Source organism: Telopea speciosissima, chromosome 7 (genome assembly GCF_018873765.1).
Source record: "Telopea speciosissima isolate NSW1024214 ecotype Mountain lineage chromosome 7, Tspe_v1, whole genome shotgun sequence".
NCBI classification, from domain to species: Eukaryota; Viridiplantae; Streptophyta; class Magnoliopsida; order Proteales; family Proteaceae; genus Telopea; species Telopea speciosissima.
The window spans coordinates 14,851,591-14,876,730 of record NC_057922.1 but is presented as its reverse complement, the minus strand read 5'-3'; the positions used below and the strand labels follow the sequence as shown (position 1 = coordinate 14,876,730).

At 37.3% G+C, this 25,140-nt stretch overlaps 3 protein-coding genes across 3 annotated transcripts; 1 reads left to right on the top strand and 2 right to left on the bottom strand.

Annotated features, from left to right (window-relative positions):
• Positions 1-187: 187 nt before the first annotated feature.
• Positions 188-10,643, top strand: LOC122667923 (ras-related protein RABD1-like). Its single transcript, XM_043864405.1, has 8 exons — positions 188-306; positions 404-476; positions 606-653; positions 756-803; positions 2,805-2,876; positions 4,182-4,337; positions 5,782-5,885; positions 10,389-10,643. The coding sequence occupies exons 1-8, from the start codon at positions 293-295 to the stop codon at positions 10,480-10,482; spliced, it is 609 nt and encodes a 202-aa protein (XP_043720340.1). The 5' UTR covers positions 188-292; the 3' UTR covers positions 10,483-10,643.
• A 3,412-nt stretch (positions 10,644-14,055) lies between these two features.
• Positions 14,056-20,364, bottom strand: LOC122667922 (ras-related protein RABA2a). The gene is made up of 2 exons (XM_043864404.1): positions 20,106-20,364; positions 14,056-14,838 (listed from the first exon to the last, which is right to left on the bottom strand). The coding sequence occupies exons 1-2, from the start codon at positions 20,268-20,270 to the stop codon at positions 14,353-14,355; spliced, it is 651 nt and encodes a 216-aa protein (XP_043720339.1). The 5' UTR covers positions 20,271-20,364; the 3' UTR covers positions 14,056-14,352.
• A 1,790-nt stretch (positions 20,365-22,154) lies between these two features.
• Positions 22,155-22,694, bottom strand: LOC122668266. The gene has a single exon (XM_043864854.1). It carries the CDS (start codon positions 22,692-22,694, stop codon positions 22,155-22,157), a length of 540 nt encoding a protein of 179 aa, XP_043720789.1.
• Between the last annotated feature and the right edge of the window lie 2,446 nt (positions 22,695-25,140).

The window sequence follows — 25,140 nt, the reverse complement described above, 5'->3', positions numbered from 1 at the left end:
TTTTATTAAGAATCCGTTACAAATTTATTGACTAAACATTTATGGCAAAATAGTAATTTCATCTCGCGGGTAGAGCAAAAGACTTCTTTTTTTTCCTTGTCATCTCATCCTACCTTATTTAAATAATGAAAATTAACATAAGAGGTGGGAGAGCGAGGTGGGAGAGCTGTTAACACTTAACAGGTGAAGGAAAGCTTCTTTTCTTCTTCCTTCAAAACTAAACCAAACCGAACCAAACCCTAAGGAAGAAGGAACCTCTCTCTGCATTTTTTCTGATCGAAATCTTCTAACCATGGGCACTGAATAGTAAGATTCTTCGATCTCTCTTCCGTTTCCATCTTTTGTCTCTTTTTTCTGTTGTTTAATTTTTGAGCTCCACTGTTTGATATTTCGTTGTGGGCAGCGATTATCTATTCAAGCTTCTGTTAATCGGAGACTCTTCTGTTGGAAAATCATGTCTTCTTCTAAGATTCGCAGTAAGTTGTGTTCTAGAATTCCCAGTACGAAGAGCTTCCTCTGTAGATCTTGTAGATATAGAAATAGTATTGGGTTTGACTTTGAGGGCTTCTAACCACCTTTGAAATGATTATTTTCTTGTATTTTAGGATGATTCATATGTTGACAGTTACATCAGTACAATTGGAGTTGATTTTGTGAGTTTTACTTTTCTTATCCATTTTTTTTTTTTAAAATATCGATGACTATATAATGAGGTTAATGTTTGGAGAAATTTTCTTTTTGGCTTCTTGCTGCAGAAAATTAGGACGGTGGAACAAGATGGAAAGACTATCAAGCTGCAAATTGTGAGTGATTTGACTTTCCAGTTATCATTTGCGTTAGAAAACTGGGCTTTTTATTATTCAATAGTTGCATTAGCGGTTTCGTCTGTTGGTGTGGTTAATTATGAAACAAAGTTTTATCTGATGTTTTATATGTTAAATTTTTTTTTTCTCTTCTACGATTTATTATCAGAATCCTAGCAAAGGTTCCATTTTTCAAGGCTCAGAAAATCACCCTACTGAACTGAAATATGGATCTGGCACAGCGAATTGTGAAGCCAAAAAAAAAAAAAAGTCCATTTCAAAACGCAAAGACATTATCCTAAAGTAAATTATAACACCTAACACATAAACTGTAGCTGCAATGTCTAGTGCTTCTAACTTTTCATAATGTCAATGGAGATTCTGAGATTCAAATGATAGCCTAAGAAACAAATTTTCCTAATGCTGGCCTGCCATGGCTGCTTTTTATCTCCTCAAATATTTTTTAGAATCTATTGGGGTTCGTGTTTTCAGAACTTGTGATTGAAAGAAATGACTTTCAGCTCCTATTAAATGCCTCTTTCTCAAAACTTGGGGATTCGGGCAAATTTGATGTGTACTGACCACTTCACAGTAATGGTAAAGTACTGCTTTCTGGACCAGTCATTTTGTGCAGTTTTACGTCTTCTATGGTAGATTGCCTGAAGATTGTAACATTGTGTGTGTGTTTTTTTTTTGGCTACTATGCTATGACATGCATAATGTCTTAAAAACTGAAGGAACAAAAGTAATGGTGCCTGCACCCAGACACAGGAGAGGCAAAATGTCCGCCCCACCCCTCATTTGATGCATCCGTTTGTGCTCCGATGCTCCCCGTGCGTGCGCAAGGGCCATGCTCCCCCACAGGAAACACTTCCCATATTTTTAATATTAACAAGGATGTATCTTCAAGGTTATAAAGATTTGTATTGTTTTCGTTGCATCATCTGATGTGAGTGACGAAGGGGACTGATCTATCTGTCATATCTAGTGGATAGGTTGATCAGGTTGTACTTTTAGAATTTCTCACTTGTTTGGGTTTTCCAATAGTGAATTATTCAGATCATCATTGATCAGGAATGACCTGCCCTCCAATACTGATCCTTAGACCTTAAATCCTGATGTGGCTTCCTTCTAGCAGTGATCCATAGCAGTACTATGGTGTGGTCAACTCAATCAACGTCTGTCCTAAATTTAGTTTAGTAGTTCAAGTTATTCACTCAAAAGGGAGGTGTTTACTAGCCTACTGTTAGTAGCGTGAAAATAAAAGATAAACAAAAATTTGCTAGTAGTACTTGGTAACCTCCTCATTCAGAGGAGAGAATTGGTCACCATAGTGATTTTTCAAGAAAGGTGTACCACTTCCATATTCTGATGCAGAATTGGAGTGGGTGTTAGGTAGATGTTTGGTGTATGTGAGTGGGTGTAATTTTATTAAGTGAATGTTTGGTTTACGTGAGTGGATTTATTTATTTATTTTATGTTAGTGGAGAGTGCTAGCATTCACTTATTTTATGTTATGAATGTGAGGTGAGTATGGTTGATTGTATTTAATGTTGGGTTAGCCTATACATACATGAATCCCTTCAAGACAATGTACAAGAAGAAGAAAGAATGAAGAGATAGGCTTTAGTATTCGTATTCCAGGCTTGCTGTGAGAGACAGTTGCAAGACGATATGCCTTGCATGGTTGGTGGGATGCTGACTGAGGCTTAGGTGGGATGCCTAAGTCATATCCTTTTATTTGCTTTCATATGTAACAAAAAAAAAGGAAATAAATTATGTTATTGATTTTTGTTCATTCTTATATATTCTATCCTGTTGCAATTGATCTCCCACTGGTTTATTTTCCTGGTCTAAGATCGAACCTGTGTTATATTCTCATGTTAATTTCGTTTTTTTTTTCCGGTGAGAGAGAACTGAGTCTGATTGGAATTAACATTATATCATCTTGATCATGTTCCCATGTAACCTTTAAAGTTCGTCTTTTGGTTGTTTTTGTAGTGGGATACTGCAGGACAGGAGCGATTCAGGACTATAACCAGCAGTTATTACCGAGGCGCACATGGAATCATTGTATGAAATTCTTCCCAGTTAGTTTTGTTTGCAAATTATTTGCTTAGTTAATTGATTGACTTCAGGTGATCTTGTTGATTTTTCATCAAATTAATTACATTTATAATTTTCTGCTGCCTCATCTTTATGTATGTGCTAACTCTATGTATGTGTTGGTGTTTGTAAACTGAAAAGGCATGAGCATATGCATGGAGTTTCATGTACACTGTGGGCCTTGATGAGTATCCCAAATTAAGATCCCCAAGGCCGACTCCCATACTATTAAATAATAGCATTACATGGGGCCATTTACATCACTATGTTATTGTCTGAATGACGCCTCTATAGGTGTGTTTAGAACTTGACACCTTTTAATTTCCCCTTGTCTCATTCCCAAAAGTTATTTAATGCAAGGGTAAAAAATGGTTTTCAAAAAATTGAAAGTCATTTTAATGCAGCTATGCATTTTATGCGAAATGACAATATTTGCCCTCGTTGAAAAAAAAGTATGTTCTAAAAGAGCAAAAAAGTAAAAGTTACAATTTTTTTTTTGACACCTAGGGGGTGTGAATAAGAAAATCCCCTGTATATCTGTATATATTTTTGAAGTTGGAATCTTGCTTTATTAATCTGTATAATGCATGTGGTCTTTAAACATATTGTTTGGGATGAAAAGTGGTTACAGATTCTAAATTACTAGGCGCAGAATTTTTTTTCTTTTTTTTAAAACAGGAGCCTATGCTTTTAACAACCTTTTTTACCTTGCTGTTATGATTGCTTATATATATATATATATATATATATATATTTCATTGTTCCTCTTTTCTTTTCCATTGGGGCTGGGGGATGGGGAGGGTATGAGTAGAGGGTCCCTCACAAATGACTTCTGTATTTCAGTGGATAGTACTTGTTCCTCAATAGCTATATAATTATATACCTAATAACTTTTTCTTTTACTTCTCTCAAAAATCTTTTAAAAATGTTTACAGGATTATGGTGAGACTTAATTTACAAATAAATCAAAATACTTTAGCCCTTAATTGTATACTGGACCACTGGTCCCTTTTTTACTTTCCCAGTAATTCTTAGAATTTGTTTTTTGACTCAAGAAGACCGTTGAATTTGATTGATGGTTGAACGTTACACTTATAAGGGTTTGTGAGTAAGCTGGTTTGTGGTCCTTTTCGAACTCTGCAAGCATTTGGTGATGGTAATAGCTCCGTATTTTGAAAGTTAGAAGAACAGGGGTGGTTTTTCTTATTGTTTTGGTTGTGTTCAACTTCAAAATATGTTCATAGATTTTCACTGGTTTTTGCACTTCAACAGATTGTCTATGATGTTACTGAGATGGAGAGTTTCAACAATGTCAAGCAGTGGTTAAATGAGATAGACAGATATGCAAATGATAGTGTATGCAAGCTTCTAGTTGGAAACAAATGTGATTTGGTTGACGAAAAGGTTGTGGATACAGAAACTGCAAAGGTAATTTCTTATGAACTTACAGCTATGGAAAGGCTGAATTTATTCTGTTTACATCAGAATCTATACTTGTAAGAATCCAACTGAAATCGACATTCATCATTTCTTGGTGCCTTTTTTTTTTTTTTCAAAGAAACAAATGAAATATTTCATTTGAAATAGTGAAAGGGTTACAAAGAAGAAAATTTCATTACATAATATAAAACAACACCAGAAGCAAGAAGTTATATGAAGGAGCCAATCCTACCTTAAAACTGCAAGCAATCAAGACCCTCTCAAAACAGAACCTTCTGATAAATGGCCCAACCAACAGTCACTCTTCATACACATTGTCTCTTGCCATCCTGTCCTATTGAGCTTCCTGATGTAAGCATCCATTGAAATGATTATTCTTCAATGCATGTGTACCTTGACCTCCTAATGAGGGAATATTTCCATGGCCTGGGTGTGCTGACAATTAGCAGCCAATAACTATAGCAGAATCCTTCCCCATGAACAAGGAAGGATAAAGGATCCATTATGATCCTGGAAAGCACCTTAATCCATGCTAGGCCTGGATTCCTATGGTGCTGTCACCAAAATGAATACAGTAGATTGTCGAAAATCACAAGGAAGTGCACATTCTAAATTCCATTATACTTTCTTACAAATCTTCATAAAAATGGCAGTAGAATTACTATTATTGATAAGTAGATGTTACTACCAAACTTGAGCAGCAGCACACGGCGATATTCACCGAGTGCTGGTCTCTTTAAGGTATTGGAATTGACTGTTTACTCATGCTCACAGTATACTGGCTCCTAAATGTTTTTTAATGGCTTTTCTATGATTCTATCATTCAAAAAGTTTCTTTTAGATTTTCCATAGTATTCCGAATGGTTCAATTATTTCCGTATTTTTACAATTTCTCCATGTATGTTTACATATTTTGACAAAATATTTGCAGTTCCTCGGTGGCCAAAACATTGACCATGGCTGCCGAGAATTTCATGCAGACCAGTAATACATGCATACATAGTTAAAAAATGAATTTCATGCATACCAGTAATCCAAGTTCTTATTCTTCTACATTTTTTTATGAATTATAGTTCCCATTTGCATAAACCTATGAAGAATTTCGCAGGATAATGTCTCTGAGGAGTGAGGTGAATGTTAGATGTTTACTGTATGTCTCTAAGTAAATACAAACATATCTTCATCTATGTGTACCTTTTGATGTTAGGTAGGCTGCTTTTGAGAATAGCAAGTTTGTTATTGATCCCTTCATCATTTATGATTGAAAATTTTGCATCAGGTGACTGAGATTTAATCAAGTAGCTACTAGCTTTGGGTGGTTAAAGAAGATCTGGACTCTATGCTGGATGGTGTCTTATTTTCTTCCAGTTGCTCAATATTACTTTTATGCTTTTTGACTGATTTGATTCTGACTGTACCAAATGAACTGCAGGCATTTGCAGATGAACTTGGGATCCCTTTCCTTGAGACTAGTGCCAAAGATGCAATTAATGTGGAGCAGGCTTTCTTGACCATGGCTGCCGAGATTAAGAAAAGGTAAATTGTAGACAAACTTTTTCTTACTTACTCCTTATTATGAGTGCTCCATGTCTTTCACATTCACTGAATTTGCTGTTCATTGAATATAATTGTTGTTTGAGTTCTGTTATTCTTCCCATGTAGAAGTGGTTATTAGTTTTACAATTCCTTACCCTTAATATGCCCGGGCAATTAATTTTTGATATTTTTTGGTGGGTGGGAGTATTTATGATGAAATGCCCCTCAAACAAGTTTCAGTTAAAATAAAAGGCAAGTTCTTGAGGATGCCTTTGTGGGAAAAAGACAATTTGATGATGGTATCATTGTGGCCAATGAGTGCAGAGGGCGCAACAGTCTTGTTGGAAAAGACAATTTATAATTGTGTTTGAGTAAAGCCTATGATAATGTCTCTGGGACTTTACAGAAACTGGATTTAGGGATGTAATTCCTTCACTACAAATGAACTTCCAAGAGATATCTTTGGCTTTAGCAAGAACTAGGACAAAGTGATGAATTTTTTTCCCTTCTTATTCAGTAGTTTGAGTGATATCTTTGGTAGTCTGTGGAACAAATCTCAGTCCTTGATTCTGTTTTGAGTTTTCTAGGTGAGTTATGAGAGGACACAACAGTCGTACTGAGAAAAGCCATATAAGATTAGGAATTAGAAAAGGCTATGATAATGTCTGTGGTGGACTTACTTGAAAATGGATGAAGGCATGCAACTTTGTTAACGATGAAATTCCCAGGGATGATGTCTTGTGGCCCTTGAAAGAAAAAGGCAACATGAAATTGTTTCTCTTTTTCCATTCGGCAGTGTGAGTGATGTCTTTAGAGCATGTTTTTGGGAACTTCTCCAGCTTCTGCTTATGGGATTCTCCGTAATCCAGCTTCTCCAACTAAAATCATGTGTGAAAATATAATTATTTCATGGGCAAGGGTTTCCTCTGATGCCTGTATACTAATTCGGCGAAGGAGGAAGCCCGCTTTTGAATCTTCAAATTGGGGAGGGGGGTTAGGAGAGAGAGAGACAGAGAGAGAGAAAGAGAGTGGGATTGCTACAGGGTTTTGTGTTGGGGTATGCAAAGGGTTCTGCACTCTGTAGGGTTCCGCATACACACAGTGTGAGGGGGACCCTTTCCGTTATTTCATTTGGAGTTGTTAATTCATAATCTGGAAATCTTCGGAAGCAGAGGAGGGCCTCCTCTCAGCTTATGCATCTCGCACATTATGAGCCCAAGAAGCTCTCCTGAATATGCCCTTGGTAGGATATGGAGAAAAAGTAAGTCACTGAAGCTACTTTTTTAGTTTTTAAGCTCTCCTGAATATGCCCTTGGTAGGATGTGGAGAAAAAGTAAGTCACTGAAGCTACTTTTTTAGTTTTTTTAATGTGAGTAATCATATCGTTAACTTATAGATAACAATCCTATTTTTAAAATCAACTAGGAAAATATTTCCAACCCAAGGAGCGAGCATTTTAAATTGTTTTCAAAGTTATATTGTTTTTGAAGTTGAGCTTGAGAAGTCAAGAATTGCAGGTAAATATTAGGTTTCACCTCTCCTTGTTTATTACGTTATGACTGAATAAAGAGATTGAGAGAATTCCCAAGATTATTCTCCTAGGTACCTGGCAAAAAGTCAGAGGTGGTGATTGATGATAGAAAGTGACTTTGTAACCTTGAGTCCACTCTTGTGGAACGGGAGTGGCACTAGCAGGAAGGGATGGAACGAGCTTGGGCTTGGTCAACTTATGGATCAAATTGTGAGTTGTTTCATCTTCTTGCTTGTTTTGGGAATTTGATAGGCAAAGGTCAAAGGAGCGGGCCACTCTTCTACTCTGATTTTGTGACTTACGTCACAGGTGACAAAGAAGGCTTCCTCTTGGGAACTGGCTTTCAAATCGTGTAAGCAGGGTACCCTAGGAAAGAAGACGAAGGATAGAGATGCTTGACAGCAAGCAATCTTCAGAAGGATCTTCCACTCTTTTTCCTTTGTTGCCACTTCTGCGGACTTCTCTTTGGCCAAAGATTGAATTTCTACGAACTTTTCTTTCCTCTAGTTCCTTTTGATTCAGCTTTCCTTTCGGCTGACAAGCTTCCCCGGGCACCTTTTGGGCCAGCTGAGTTCTCTTATCCATCAGTCCAATGCACCAGGCTCATCTCATGGAGGGAAAAGCCAAAATGTAGCAGTATTGTTGTTGTTATTCGCCCCTACCTACCTACAGGCTGGAAGGCATTCTAATTGGTTGGAGTCCTCTTTTGCATGGATTGGATGAACCTACACCCTAGCATTCTTCCACTTCGGGTGCCAGACTTCCTCTTTGGCTTGAGGTCTGGAGTTTCCCACTCTCCAGGGGTGCCCTCTGTTCTTTCAGCCCTAGGTCTCCAACTTGCAGCTGTCGAGGGTGAACCTTTTTGTTAAATGCTATAGGTACCAAGGTTCGAAAACACGTATTGTTTTGCTGTTTCGTTAAACCAACGAAACACTGATATTTCGCCGAAACATGCATTTTTTACCAGTTGCACTTGCCTTTTTGGGGGGCAAACGGCCAAAATGATTGAGATATTGAAACGAAATGACCAAAATTTCGACGAAACAGTGCATTTTTTAAGACCGAAATGAGCAAAATACTGAAACGAAATGATCGAAATTTTGGCGAAACAGTGCTTATTCCATTTTGCATGTTGTTTCATCTCGGACATGTCGAAACTGCCGAAATATTCGAAATTTTGCCGAGATTTCGATCTATGCTAGCTACCCTGAGTTGATATTTATTAGTATGGTCTACAGCTCGTATTCTTTTTTTTTTTTTTTATCAATAAGGTTCAATTACTCATATCTTATCCTGAGCCATTCTGCTTTAGGGATCTGGCTTTCCATGAGGATCCTTAAGGAATGTAACCCCAAATCGACTGGGATGGAAAGGAAGGGGACCTCGTGTGAGGAGAAAGCCCATGGAAGGATAAGAGAGGAGGAGAAGCATTGACGTGTTACACCAAGCCTTATTTTCCAGCAATGACCAAGGCTTGCATATTTTGATGACCCCCGATATTAAAGAAATAGTTCGGGAATTACGAAATCTGGGACCATAGAGGTGCATTCAATCGTCAAAAAAGAGGATTTGATTGAGTATTTGTTGAGATAGGCTACTTTACCCGATAGGGGTAATTTAATCCTTTAGTTTATTGTTTTTATCTTTTAGTTTTTTATTTCTTTTTCTGTATTTCTCCCCCTTAGCCGATCTCTATTTGGGATTCTTAGTTGGAATGGGAATTCCTAGTAGGAATAGGCAAGGGGGGCATTCCTACTTTCATTAGGAGTAAGTTGTAATTCTAATTATTATAAATAAAGGGGCTGGGTGATCGATTCTGATCACTCAAGCATTCAGTTCTAAGGGCTGCTAACAGTATCAAAGAGTGAATAAATTTAGGTCAAAATGCATGGCATGAGTTGACGACAGTCATGCACTACCTGTGGCACGCCTCTTTCAAGAGGATCGTGTGAGGTTGGGTCAGGTGATGGTCAACAATTCAGGCAGGAAATTCTGTGAAGAACAAGTACCCCATTCACCTTGTTGCAGATCTTTTCAATCAATTGGGGAGTGATTTATTTCTCGAAGCTGGACTTATGCTCGGGGTATTACCAAGTTCGAATAGCAGAAGGGGATGAAGCTAAGACGACATGTCTCTCCATGAATATTCAACTAAATCTGCAAATCCAACATGACACTTCCCAGTAGATTCTGTATGATATGAGAACGTCTGTGAGTAGCCAACAGAGAGGTACCATATGATCAATTTGAATATTAATTTCAAAAGTTCTTGTCCCATCATGGTATACCCATCTCAACAAATTTTGCTGTGAAAAAATGTTTGGGTTCCCAGGAGCCTAAATAGATGAGAGAAGAAAGTGATAACCAGTGGTTAGACAGCATATGTATTTGTGCTCTGGTAGTATCATACTCAAACAGGTGCATAGTTGTCACGGCGTTTAGGAGACCCTAGGCATTAGAGAGGGTCCAAAATCAAGGTGACGCCCAGCAGGCGACCAAGGCGCCTGGACAGACGCCTAGGCGACGCCTTGACAACTGTGAACAGGTGTCATGCAAGATTTGGTCTCGGTGAGTGATTGGAGGACTAAAGTGACATAAAGGTGATATCCCCACCATTATATTGTTACTTAGGAGACTCCTTAAGAGTTGTATTTGGCTGCAAGAGTATTTATAAAATTGTATGTGTTGCTATATTTTTCTGAATTGTTCATAGAGTGCTGGGTTACAAGCATTCATCTTATGTATTAGATGAATTGACATTGTTCTATCCAAATATATTAACCTTAAACAGCAGGATTCTGTACTTTAAACAAATAAGAATCCTTTACATTTGATGAGTGTCCACCAGTGCCACTGGAATCTTTGGAAGATATGAGTGTTCTTTCAATTATTCTAGTTTACTTTGTCACCTTAAAAATTTTGTTGAACTTGAAATTAGAATTTCATTATGTTCTGTTCTTATTTTCTTGTAGAGTTGGAAACCAACCCAGTGCCAACAAGAAACCAGCAAACACTGTTCAAATGAAGGGGCAACCAATTCAGCAGAAGAGCAACTGCTGTGGTTAACAATTGTTGTTGTATTTACAATTTCGTCGTGAAGCTAAACTCTGATCTTTGGTAAATATTTGAACATTTGGTACCTTGTTTGGATCCAAAACAACTTAAAACTGAATATTGTCAACCTTAACTCTTCTATGTAAATACTGGAGTTTGATAATCTTTCAAGCATGCTTGGCCTTGTTTAGAAAGCATTTAAGTGAAAACTACTGCAGGTAGACAGATGTTTCTTCAAATGTCATCTTCTCTGTGAGATCGGCTGGTAAAAATTGGCTCAATGGGAACATTGCCATACACCACTAGGGCAAAATTTTGTCAATCTGGAGTTGGATATGTTAACCATATATGTGGAAGAACTGTGTAAGAATTTACGTGTGGAAATTTTCATTTTTTATGATTTCAGAGGAATTTTTTATTCTTTATGTTTCATTGGGACTGACTTTCTGTTATATTCTTTACGTTGGCTAACATGCTTGTAAGGCGAATGCCTTCTACAGTAAGAGCATGGTCGTTTCTCTCTTTTGTGGTTTCAGCTTCACTCAAAAGTGTAAGCAGTTTATGCCTTTACACTACATGGGCATATTGAAGTTCAAACCTGCACGGCTCGTTTATGCCCTCATTAGCATGCTGCTTCTCAGGTACTTCTTATTTGTTTGATTTATTTTTGGGCAAGAGAGTGCTAACCGGTAGTGTAGCTCCTGCACCAGCGTGGGCGTGGGGCCAATGAGAGTCACATCGCCCTGCCCCACCTGGCCTCCCTCTTCCTGCTGAACACCCCCTACAAATCTCAACCCATATGCCCACCCCACTGATTCGTTAGTCACCCGGCCCCATGTGCCCTTCTTTACCCTCATTCTTACTGCCTTGTCTACTGACTGCGAACACCACCAGAGATCTAAAGCCATATCCCATGGGCTGTTTTGCCTCCTGCTCCAGCTACCCCTCCCTCTCTACAAACCACTTTCAAATGGTTTTAGACAATTTTATTTAATTGGTAGAGCCCGACACATAATCACCATGTGTCCACTATAATTTTAAACAAATTGGCTAGATCGGTAGATTTGGATTTGGGTCGTCGATTCCGAACCGATTCACCTGATGCTGTTTTGAGTGATGGACAATTGGGATCGGTTGCGGCTGAATTCTGATCTGGCCTACTCAACTGATTCGATTCTAGTAGCGGGAGTCTAATACAAGATTTTTAAAATTGAATTAGGGGATCAGAGGAATCAGGAAACTAAAATCGAAATCAACCGACCTTGATTCCTGTGGGGATTCAAATTGGAATCGATAGAGATTTCTGATGCCACACTTACAATTTTTTCCCCCTCTGAAACGTAGTGGTTTCCAAAGAAAGCGTTTACTTTTTTCAAGGTAGTGCAAGGAGAATTGCAAAAGAGCTTCATCTTCCTGTGACAAATGGAGGAGCTAGGGTCTGTGTTGTAGAGTAAAGATCAGGGTTCATATAATTGTATTCGAGATCCGGATCGGTCCTGACCTCTAATAGCCAAAATGCATTTAAAAATCTGTTTTAAATGCGTTCCTGTTTTTTACTGTTTTAAATACATTTGACCGTATATTTCCCAAACATACGGGGAAAAGGGCTAACAGCAAGTATTCTCGTTTTAAACACATTTAAAACACCTTCCCATTTTTTTGATGCTTTTTAAGATTTTGGATTTGTTGAACAATGACTTACTTAATTGACCATCTTTTTCTCTCTCTCTCTCTCTCTCTCTGATCGACCTAATTCTTTAATTGACGTAAATATGACTCAAAGGGTTACATTTTTCATGATATCACCTTTAGCTCAAGGTCAATGCACGGACACCAAAATTAGAAGCATGTATTTCAAATAAAAATTCTTTAATTTATATGAGAATAGTGCCGTTTTTTTGTTTCCCCTTTTTTTTTAACCATTTTCTATTTTTTTGACCGTTTTATTTAACTATCCATTTGTACTTTTTTACCGTTTAAAACCTGTACCGTAAGATTTCGTTTTTTTGTTGTTCCTGTTTTAACTAACTATGGTCCTAACCAATTCTATTAGGATCCATGTCGAATTGATCAGAGTTTGAACAAATTTTCCCTAACCCTAGATATTGAAAATGGGATCAGCTAGAATTGGGATCATCCTCAATCGATTTTGATACGTATCAACTAATCCGATCTCAATTTTAAAATTTCGGCAGGGTAAATCAAATAACAAATCTGAAGAGAGGTTGGAATAAGATTGATTCTACTAGACAAGAAGCTGAAAGCTGTTTTGAATACAGTACTATAGCATCATCTATTCATCTTTAAGTTCCAATCGAACTTAATTTTAGAAAGGCAAATTTCATGCTCGGATTCAACCATATACCCCTTCTCAAGCAATAATCCTTCATATTTTTAGCCATCCATTCTTTTCAGAAAAGCTCCATGTCTGTCTTAAAGGAAAAGTTAGATGGAAAAAAGTTCATACATTTCACCTTTGAACTTTATCTGCCTGGCAGAACTGATTTGATTTAATCTGTTTTATCTAAAAAATGCATTCATTTTGGATGTCTTGTTTCAGGTTTCCATTGAGTATCATGAAAATTAGACTCAATAATCTGGTATGGCTGAATTGATTACTTAGGAAAAGTTGTGTCCCAAAATGAAAAAAAAATGGGGGCTTGGTGCCTTGGTTTAAGGTCTACTATGTCACTGCTTTTGACCAAGTGAGCTTGGAGGTTGCTAATTAACCCTAGTAGTGTCTGGGCCTCTGCGCTAAAACCTAATTATTTCCCCTTGGGTAACCTGTTACATGAGGCTGTAATGAATAAGCGGGGATCTTGGATTAGGCAGATGACCAACCCACATGGAACTCTGATATTAAAGTTTTTGATGGTTACCCTGACAGGAGCTTTCATATTTTCATCAAACTAAGGACTTGCAGAAAATTCATAATAGGGCTTATTTTGCTGCATGGAAAGCCGTTCTTTTATGGTCCTAATAATTGTAAATATAGAAGGTCAAGTAGCACCCAAGTCCCTTGTTCACATGCAAAATTTCAAGCCTACTGGGTTTGAATATGTAGCAAAAAATCAGGCTGTAAAAACAATTAAAAAACCAGTCTTTTAGAAGAACAGTTGAAAACAAATGGACATTTGAAATAGAAAGGAACATGGCAATACATGAAGAGGGTGGGGGTGTATGACTGAAGATCGTTCTGAAATCTTCAATCATAGGTGAAATTTCTTCAGCATTCTCACAACGTTCCATGCAGACAAATTGGAGCATAAAAATTCATCAAGTTCAGTATTACAACCTAGCCACCATTAAAATATTCAGAGTTGTTGAAGTGTAAATGAAAAGACAAAATCTGTTGAAAGATCAACTACATTGATCACCTACCATTGACTACTTCACAGCTTGGCAATTGCAGGAAAGAAATCAGAAATGAGTTGCCAAACTATTAGCAATACCAAAAGATGAGATCATCTTGGAAGCATAAACAATATGCCATCTTTTGATGGACTTCATGGGTGGCTGATTCATTCCTATTTGTACACACAAATAAAGTGAGCCATTGTCATTGATATAGAGGGAAGTAGTTCTGTAGAAAATTAGTACAGTAATGCCTTTAAAAGAATATGTTGACACTTAGCTCGTTTGTCAATTCACCACTAAGTTTACAACTACTATTTTGCTCATTTACTAAAATCTGAATTCCTCCATCTTCTCTGAGATCATGAACAAAAATACACTAAAATCCAAAAAAATAAAATAAAAATTGCAAAATACCTCATGCAAACACTCCTAGAAGAACAATCCATGCAGTAGACACAACAGACAGTCTGAAACTAGACTTTTCCAGAATAATACCCCCAAAGAAAACAAAAATAGAAATCACCTCTAAGATGAAGAGCAGCATGACTTTGTGGTGTTTGTCTCTGATCCTGAAACAGAAATTGTTTTCCCTTCTTTTAGGTTTGTGGGTGCAGGGTTTTCTGAAGAGGAGATATTCTTCTTACTAATTATCCGGTATATTTCTGCAAGGATGGAGTGGAAAGCCTTCTCAACATTTGTAGCTTCAAGTGCAGAAGTCTCAATAAATGACAGGCCTTCTTTCTCAGCATAACTTTGAGCATCCTCAGTGGCCACTGCTCGTAGATGCTCCAGATCAGTCTTATTACCAATGAGCATGATTACAATATTTGAGTCAGCATGGTCCCGCAGCTCCTTCAACCATCGACTAACATTATCAAATGTCGTTGGTTTGGTAACATCATATACCAGAAGAGCTCCAAGGGCACCTCTGTAATAGGCACTGGTTATTGCTCTGTATCGCTCTTGCCCAGCTGTGTCCCATATCTGTGCTTTTATTGTCTTCCCCTCAACCTACTCAGAAAACAGGTGATCTATAAACTTAGTTTATCATTCTTATAACAAATACTGAAATTAGATTAGCTTGAAGCAAAACCAACAAAAGGGTCAAGAAGCAATAATTGAAACCATAACACCAAAACAACACAAAAAATAAAGGAAGATAGCAAAGATATTTGATTGTTTAAGAAAATTTGTTTACCCAATTACTTTAGGCTCTGTTTGTTTCCATGTAATGGGAAAATGGTGAAATTTTTTCCAAAGTTTGTTTGTAAGAGGTAAAATATGATGCAAAATGTCACTGTAAGATTTTCCAATGTTTGTTTCCCATTTATTTATGTGGTAAAATCATTTAAGATAATTACATGAACTGCCATTATATCTAAATTTGACTTATGCAGCCTCTTGCATATGGTGTGAAAACCATAAATGGATGGGTCTCATGGATACATAGGCCATATGTGATCCATCTAAAGCAACAAAGTGTGCCTGAAGATTTTACAGTCAAATACAGTGTAAATTTACCAGGGCAAAATCTAGAAAATGTGTGATCCTAAATTTAAGAACGAGTTTACAGTAAAATTTCTTTTCCGGGTTTTTACGCTGAAATAAACAAATCCATAACGGATAATTTGTTGAAATATTGATACTTAGATTGGAGACACTAACAGCAGTTACCCATATCTGGTCCGATAATAAAGAAGATGTCCATTTCACTCAGTTTTCTCCATTTTGTTTGAATTAAAATTACTTCTCTTTTGGTTTTATTTTTCTCCCAACTTGGCAATAGAAGAAATTACCAGTGAATGGAGACACACATTTGTCAGACCCAACTCAGAAAATCATCAAAATGTCATCAAGATTTAACCTTTTTCCGCCATAAGTTCATGTAAGTTATCCTTATAGAACAAGAGATGATACCCAAAATTGAAATACAGAAAGTTATGAAATTCAAGCAACAAACAGCGGACTCTTTTCCTCTACTGAATTGACTTTATAACGAGAGTCCAAAAAAATCCTATGAATCTGAATATACAACTTAGGGGAAAAAATTTGACTGCTAAGATGATAGTTTATCCTGGACCATGATAGGTCACTGTTGGTTGGCATCCACAGAAAAATATGGGGAAATGGTAGGGCCAGTTCAATGTGTAACCAGATATGTCATGTTTAGGTGGGTTCATGTTTTGGTCACCCTTCCATTAGAGGGGTCGGATCCGGTATGCATAAAGCTGATCTCTTGTAGGTTGTTTTTGCTATCTGTTTTTAGGCTCATTAGGGTTCTTATTGTTTGGAACTTCCAGTTATCTGGTAGGTTATTTTTGCTATCTTTCTCTGGGATTGCAGGTCTGTTCCTTAGCTCCTATTTGTGGAGTGATTTGTTTTGGATGCAGTCAGACAGAAAAGCAGATATAGATGTAATGGATCTAATTTTTTCCAACTTTCATCCACGCCTTATATCAGGGAATCTATCCATCTTCCATAATATCCCCAACATGTTGGGTCATTAAACCTTACTTGGGGCTAATATTTTCACTGATGTTGTACAATCCAAACCACAAAGTCCCCCTCCACACATATTTAATTATTCCTCCTTTCCTCCTCTCCAGTCTCTTGGTTCTCAGGCAGACGAGACTAAATACTCAACTTTTTCACCAACATAGAGTTCTGAGAAGAATAGCTTTACCCATGCAGTACAGAAAGATCCTCAATATGTTGAACTTGCATTAGAGAAGAGTAGATTTCCACTTCTCCTAACCAATCCACACTACTCATTCCTCTTGATATTTGATAGTTGCACAGTAGAAAGAAGTCAGAAACGCTAACTCTGCCAACTGTTGCATATTGTGTAGATGAATCGATTTATGGCCATGAAATTCTTCAGAGACTTGACTTTTCTCATTGATGTATAGATCTATCTCTCTCTGCCAAATGGGGCTTCATCTGTTGTCTCCAATCTGCAACCTTGCCAATTCTACCATCTCCATCCTGTAAAAGATTTTCCTAACATCCCTGCTCTGCCCCTCCCCTGAGGCAGACCAAGTTAGGCTGCTCCTAGGTTTACAGGGTTGGTTACAAAGTGGCCGAACCACTCCTTGTTACAAAATAAAAAGAATCATAAACCACATAGCATTGGCAGGTAGGTCTATGCTTGTTACATCTCTTATTCTGTAACCATTAGAGATTGGATTATTAGTTGCTCATTGGGCCTTGATGGACTGGAACTTAGATGCAAGTTCATTGTTTCATTTAGCACGTGAAAAAAAAAAGGCTAAATGTATTTCGAATCCCTCTCCATGACTAGTAATATGGCTCTCTTTACAGTGACGAGAAATACATCACCAATCATGAGATGGTGGAGAAGGGAAATTCATGAAAAGTGAGCCATGTAATAAGTCCCACACAGAAGAGGGAGGCTTGAAGGTGCTGCAAGTGAACAAAAACTGGCTAAATATTTCGCAGGGTATCATAAAAGTTCTTTTAAATGCCGAAAAGAGGGAGCAACTTGGGATGGTAGGTCACACATTTGCTCAAGCATATCATTCACTTGACACCCAAGCAAATCTCTAGTTCTGATGGAGACCAAGAGAGGGTAACAAGATCGCTAATGAGCTTGTTGAACAAGGAGTGGTTTGGCCAAGAATTTGTTTTGCAGAAATCCTTCCTCTATAAGATTTTACTGTCTTTTCTTCTTCTACTGCATTTGTTCTTGTTTTTATTTTATTCTTTGACCCTGGTTGCCTTGGGCTGAGGCTAAGAGTGATAAACTTACACGGATCTTTTGTTGTAGTATCCTAGCATTATTTCTCTTCATCAATAAATTGTTATTCCTTTAAAATTAAAAAAAGTAAAAACAACTTAGGATGGAGAAACATCCGTTGGAAAGTAGAATAACTGAGTCCAGATTAACTGGGAAAGGATAATTACTTAAGCTTGAAATCTGTCAAAAGATCAAAAGGGAGGAGCCCCTGCCAAATCTGATTGTCTATTTTATTGGTGTGTAGTGATTTTCCATTGCCTGAGATGTGAGGTAGCAGGGTAACAGTGAAGATGTACTCGGTAGCAGTTTGGGTTTTTGGTATTAGTGGATGGTGGCAGCACTTGGCAGTTGGAGACCTTCAAAGTATTGTTTCATCAATTGCATTGGATCTCTACGATGTGGTGGTGGATGTCAAGATGGAATGGCAAGACCAGGCTATGCTTTTCCTTTTTTTGTGTACTCGGAAAAGTATTCAACAAAGCTACATGTCTTTTGTTGCCAATTATAAAAATTGTACAATTTTCCTTTTAAAAATCGAGTAATATACCGATGTTTAAAAACACTCTAAAAAGCCACATCAGATTTTTTGGTTTAGGAGAACCTGAGAAAGATCCTCACATACCGAAGAAAATACTCATATGCCCAGAATTTCATCTCAGCTAACACTTCTATAGATGCTACTTGATTCCAACATTTCACTTTCTAGCTTTATTGAATACATTTCTGAGTACAGATTGAGAATGACCCAATAATTACCAAAATTCAAAGAAATTGAAGATGAGTGATTTTGGGAAATTTGGGTTGTTAACGGGCGGGAGAATGACTGGTTTTTTCTTGATTACACTTTATTAGGAGTGGTGTAGCTATGGTTGGTCAATTTCTTGACTTTATCAGGTCAATTAGATACAGATTGTGGTTTAAAGACAGTTGTTTGAGTGGTAATTAAAGGTGAAGTCTAATATTATGATGATGAATTGATGATATTATGGGTGAAATAGGCTGTCAGGTTACGACATAAGCAGTGGTCTGTAACAGGTCATCAAGATTATATCTAATCCATAACATCAGAAAAAAAAAAAAAAACCAAAAATAAACTGCACAATCAGCAAAGAATCAATCCTCAGATCTTAGAACCAGCATAGCAAATAAATCCGGTTGACCTGTCTATTGAAATTCAAAGACAAATAACAATTCCAAATGGTACAAGAACAGAAGTAGTAACAGCAAAGATAACAAGTATATGCAGAATGTCCCACAGGAAGGAATTTGACTCAGTTACTTTTCAGAATTTTCAAAATATTAAAGACCAGCATACTACAGCAGATGACCCCGGCATTTTTTACCAAAGCAACTCAAAGTCCTAATAGGACTGTAACACAGTAAATTGACAGTGTAAAGAATCCTCCAAGAACTTCGACTAATCAGGATAATATACTACTGAACTTTTTTCACTCGATAGATACTTGAAGAACTGAAAAAGAAATTGAATAAGTAACAAAACAGCCCAAGAATAAACCCAGATCTCATAAACAGGGACCAAGAAATAAACCTACAGCAAATCAACCAAGAAGCAGTGAAGCACACTAACAAAAAAAACTTGGAAATCTGGCAGGAACCTCAGTCAAATTTTTTTTTAAAAATAAAAATAAAAATTCAATAATCTGTCTCTACAGTTGACAAGATAAGCCCCTTTCTACACCTTAGCTTCTGCTCCTATCTAAAGTCTTAACTCTCAAACAAAGTGAAACTCCTAATATGACTCCAATTACATGTTTTATATACTCTTATAACCGCTTGATTCCTTGATACAAAGGAATAAAATAAAATCAAATTACAATTAAATTCTTGATCGGAATACGCAAAGTAGAAATCTCGTCAATGCAGGGCACCCTACCAATGAATGGCCGTAACTTTCCAAAATTCATAATTGAATCCTGAAACACTGAAAATGAGGGAAATCCGAGGGCAGTTGATGAAAGATCAATTTCTCTTGTGAATAGATGGGACCGATTTGTAATGATTGATTTCTTCAAGACAAACCAAACTAAATAGAACTCAATATTTTTTTCCCGCTTACACCCAATTGCCTATCTAAAAGAAAATAGAAATGGATCTCGATCTTGACAAGAAAATATTGCTTTCAGATCTAAAATCTAAAAGAAAAGGAAAGCAAAAATGTTGTAGTAATATCTCAAAGTAAAGTAATATCTCAAAGTAGTGAATCTACTAGATCCACTCGCCATCCATTCCATACCAATTCGCAGACAACAATGATTTAGTAAAACACACAGTGACACAAAATTCAAACAGGAATTCCTAACATTTCCCAACTAGCAATCCAAACCGAAGTACTTAAAAGCTCCACAACTCCAAATCGATCGAACGACAACTCAAATCCACCTTAGTAAACAAAAACCGTCGTCACGATTTCAACAAAAATGGGTGATCGAGAGAACAAGAGAGTGATTTGAAACGAAAGAACCAAGCTAAAGAAGACAAGTGATATACTATAAATATATACCTGGACAGTTCGGGTTGCGAATTCGACTCCAATTGTGGATTTGGACTCCAAACAGAACTCGTTCCTAGTAAATCTGGACAGAAGATTGGATTTGCCAACGCCAGAATCTCCGATTAATACGACCTTGAAGAGGTAATCATACTCTTCGTCCGGTCTCCTCGCCATAAATTCGATTTAGGTGCAGAAATTTAGGGGAAGGAAAGATCTTTTACAAAGGCCAACAGGAAGTCAAGAACAGATCTTCCTATTGACTCGGTAACTTGGAGTTTAAACTTTGAGAAGAGCAAAAAGAACAGCTAAGAAAACAAAAAAAATATAAAAAAGAGGGGAGGGAAAAAGAAAAAAAAAAATAAAAACCCATCCACCTCTATTTCAAATGATGAGTCTGACAAAGAACACATGTCCTTCCATTTCTTCAAAAAGCAGAAACTGAGCTGGCCATGTAATGGATGTTAACAGTTTTGTTTACAAGATATTGGTTTCCTTGATTTTATTTATTTATTTTATAAAGTTAAATAAATAAATAATAGTAAACAAATTGAAGATTTTCAATTCCTTAAGTTTATGTTTCGATGCCCAAGTGAGGGGAGGCGGTTTTTACTGTCTTGCTGTGTGACACAGTGACACACACGGTAGTACCAAGCAGATGGAAGTAGAGGATCCAGATTTCAGGTTCATGTCCCCGTCTTTGTGTAGTCATATAGTTTTTAAAATTAGATTGGTGGTTGAACCAAAAAGATTTTGGCTTGGATTTTGATCAATTTTACAAAAAATAAAAAATTATTGAGAAAATTACTTGGACACCACCTCAACTATGACCATTTTGGTTATAATACCCAACTTTTCAAACAATTACTTGACACCCCCTAAGCCTGTCGATGTTAATCAGCTGTTAGTGTTTAAATGAAAATATCCATTTTACCCTTATGAGTTATTCAACTGAAACTTATGAAGTTAATTGACCAACTTGCCCTTCTTCTTCTTCTTCTTCTTGAAAATCATAGTATTTCAAGTATGGAAAAAGTTTTCATGCACGGCACGGTCGTGTATATACACAACCTGCATTAAATGTAGTTGGATTGACATTTATGCCCATCTGAAATATCATAAAAACCCTTAGACCCCTTATTTGATGGACTTGATGGGAGAATCTCCCGTGTATGAATACCTTTCCCTTCAAGTATCGATTGAAAAGATATTTTGAAATTGCAATTAGAACTAAACAATAGAAAGTCAAATGATCAACTTACCCTTCTTCTTCTTCATGCTGCAACCCACAACGGAGGATAACGAGAAGCAGCTTCGTTCGCCTAGCGTCATTGCTCGGCTCATGGGGCTCGAAGCTCTCCCTGACTCAGCTCGTGGAAGAATTCTGAAAATGCGGGATGGGATCACAGGCTCTGGTGGTGAGGTTGTTGAGAGATTACCATTGCGGCTTTTGGAGGAGAGAATGTGTAAAAAGGAGGAGCTCCCCATTATTGGGTGTGGGTTTCAAGTTTCTATTTCAGCTTGTAAATGTATTTGCCCCTTGCAGTGAACGGTTGTCATTTGTCAATTTCTTCTAATGGTTTCTTTTGTTGTTTTCACTTTCCTGTTTCCGGCTCTATAAGTTTATTCCTTTTAAGTTTCAATTTCAGCTTGTAAATTAGAGGCTGGCTTTTCTGTGTGGTTTGGGGCATGAAATCGTGTAATACTGATGGGTTTACATGTGGTTGGTCTTTGGTCCACCACTGCACTGGCCTTTAATATTCACTTCAGTACCCTTTAAGGGTTGTTTAGGCATTACAAAAAATTTAACCAATGACATCATCACTAAACTAATGGACATGACCTACTTGAAAGAAATGGTAAAATGCAGGGGGTGTTCAAATAATTGTTTATAAAAAGGAGAATTGTAAACAAAATGGTCATAGTCTAAGAGGTGTCCAAGTAATTTTCTCAAAATTATTTATTAAACTGTAAAGAAGGAACTGAAGTTTCCTTCTCTTTCTCTTTTTGTTGATGGATTTAGATGGTGTTCATATTTCTTTTTTTTGGTAAGAAGAAAATTCATTGAACTAAAGAGTCATTACAAACACTGACTTCATTCTCACAAAGATGAAGAATCCAAGGAGAGGTAAGAGGCCAAACAATCGGAGACTCAATCGAAAGGGCCGACCTGGCCAAGGAATCAGCCACTGTATTGGCAGACCTTGGAACAAAAGAAAAAGAGTAATCATCAAAAGATTTCTGAAGAAGAACAATATCGTGATGAATACTCTCAATGGCAAGCTCAGGTTCAGAAGAGGATAATTGCTTGATTAATGAGTAGCAATCCGATTCCACCAAAACCTTCCTGAAGCCACCTCTAGCTGCGAGAAGAAGGCCCGAGCGAATGGCAAGAGCTTCGGCAAGGAAAGCTGAATCACAATGAACACCAACTGAATAAGCCGAGAGAGGGAGACCAGAGTGATCCCTTATAATATTTCCAATGCCACATTTCTTAGAGCCTTTGATCCAAGCTGCGCCGACATTCAATTTAACCCAAGAAGGCGAGGGGGGAATCCAGCTGTGAGCATGACTAGAATCCGAATTGCGAGGAGAATCCATAACATGAGAAGAAGAGTAAGATGGGTTATTTGCTTACTGGAATTCAGTGAAAGCTTTCTCTACCATCTGAATAACCTCCAGATAAACCATAATATGAATGAAGCTTGAGAAAAAAGATCTTGGGCCATCTTCTTATCAGCATAAAACAAGGGATCCCAGACTTTAAACCAATCGGTCATAGGAGCTTGGATCGGAAATTTTATCTTTTGAGAGAGAGACGAGCCGAACCAAACAGATGGTGTTCATACTTCATACCAATATTTTTGGTTGGTCCGATGGTCAAAACTTTATTGTGCTTGTGCTGCTTTGGAAACCAATGATCAAATATTGATATGGTGAAAAATGATGGTGTCCATAGGGTATTGGAGAATATAGGGCAGATATTTATGGTTGATGATTGTATGATTCCTTGACCACTAGGTTAAGGAAAACTTTCTCCTTAAAGAAAGCAGTTTCCATTTTTTGGTTCAACCACTAAGTTGATCTAGTTTAAAAAATTACAGATCAACCTTAGATATGCTCTGTTGACTTCAAAATATAAAAAAAAAAATATATCAAAAGCTTACTTTCTCTTTAATCCAATAAATAACAAATTATTGCCTTAAACACACCATCCCACTACTTTTTTTTTTGTGCCGCGGGGGGGGGGGGGGGGGGGTTGGAGTTTAACACTATTATCCCAGTACATTAATTGCCTACAAGTTTACCCAAAAAAAAATTGCCTACAAGGTTTAAGAAACAAAAGAAAAAATACATATATTTTATGTATATAATATATGCAAGAAAGAATACCACCCGGTCGTGCCAGACACGTCGCCTCTACGCCCTGACACAAGGGCACCTGAAATGACCATCGCACCCCTAGTCATTTTCGTGGTTCCAGGGGGTGCGACAATCATTTTGCGTGTTAGGATGTAGGGACAGTGTGCGTTGCGAGACCGGGTGGCATTCTCTAGGAAAAAGAATATTGTCTGATTGCGTGGCCTCTACGCCCAAACATAAGAGCGCACGAAATTATCACCTTGCCTCTGGTGAAATAAAAAATTCTATCCATATTGATGCCCATACGTGCATTCTCAGTGGCCCCTATGCTGGTGCAAGGGCCATGCCACCGAGACCTAAATATGTGGGGAAAATCTTGTTGTAACTAAGTTGGTTACAACAATATTGTAATTTTATTTTTTGCCCTTTACTTTATTCCCAAAAATAATTTAATGCATGGTAAAAAAAGGTTTTCAAATAAGATTTGTATTTAATATTATATTAATGTTACATTAAATGATTTTCACTTTTTGAAAAAACCCTCTTTTTATCTCTTCATTAAATGATGAATTAACCAAACTTTTGAGAGAGAGAGAGAGAGAAATCTTTAGAAACTATGGAAGGAGATGCCAAGGCCAAGCTCTCACTACAAACTTCTTTGATGTTACTGAGCCCTTTGTTACTACTCCAAACTTCTTTGATTTTGCATCTCAAGAAATTAGAATGCTCAACATCCAAAACAATTCCCTGAACTTCGGCCTCTAAAAAAATGATTTGTAGCCAAAAATCCCACAACTACCAAAATAAATTGTCCTTCTAACAAAATATAATAAACCCAACCAAAGATGTTTAGGAATGGGTTCGAAATTCTTGTGCAATTAAAAAAAGATAATTTAGAACGGGGATAGGACCATAAACATGATTGGGGAGCAACTACAACAATCTTGATCAGAAAAAGCAAGAAAGGGTGCAAGGGAGGGAGGGAGGGAGGATGAATAGTATGATCGGAGAGCCAGCGAAGAAGATTCTGAAGCACTAGATCGGGATCAGGTTTAGCTAGCCAGGCCCCTTAACACCTGGTTTGTGAGATCCCAAATAAAGTAACATGTGATAATGAAAATAAAAAAAAAAAAAACATTTAAGAGAAAACCTATCAAGAGTTCTATTAGTGATAATAGAAATGTAAAGCTTTTCATTGGAGAGAAACTCGGTTCTCAATCCTAGAGGACTTGCAGCCCATAAACGCTTAGACCATTCATATGAGAGGAATAGATACTAGATTGATTCAGCAAAAGAGCCACAATAAAACACAGTACGGCTCAATCGAGATCTATTTCAAAAGCATCACTTTAACTGGAATTCCTGTATGTAAAACAAACCAAAGGAAAAGTTTAAATTTAGGATGTAAATTGAGTTTCCAAAGAAAATGCCAACTCTCCAAGTGTGAAGATGGAGCGAAGTGAAATCACTTCCTTCTCTTCATTGTCCAAACTAGTAATTTTGCTGAAATAAAGACGTATTTTTTAGCATAGGTGACAACGTACGTAAAGCACCACAACAGTACCAGGCCAGAGAAATATATTTAGTGTAGAGGATGAAATTAAAAAGGAAGCCACAAGATGGGAGCTACTAGGTATTCCAAAGCTAACCAACCATAAGATGAGCCCCAACTAAAAATATAGAG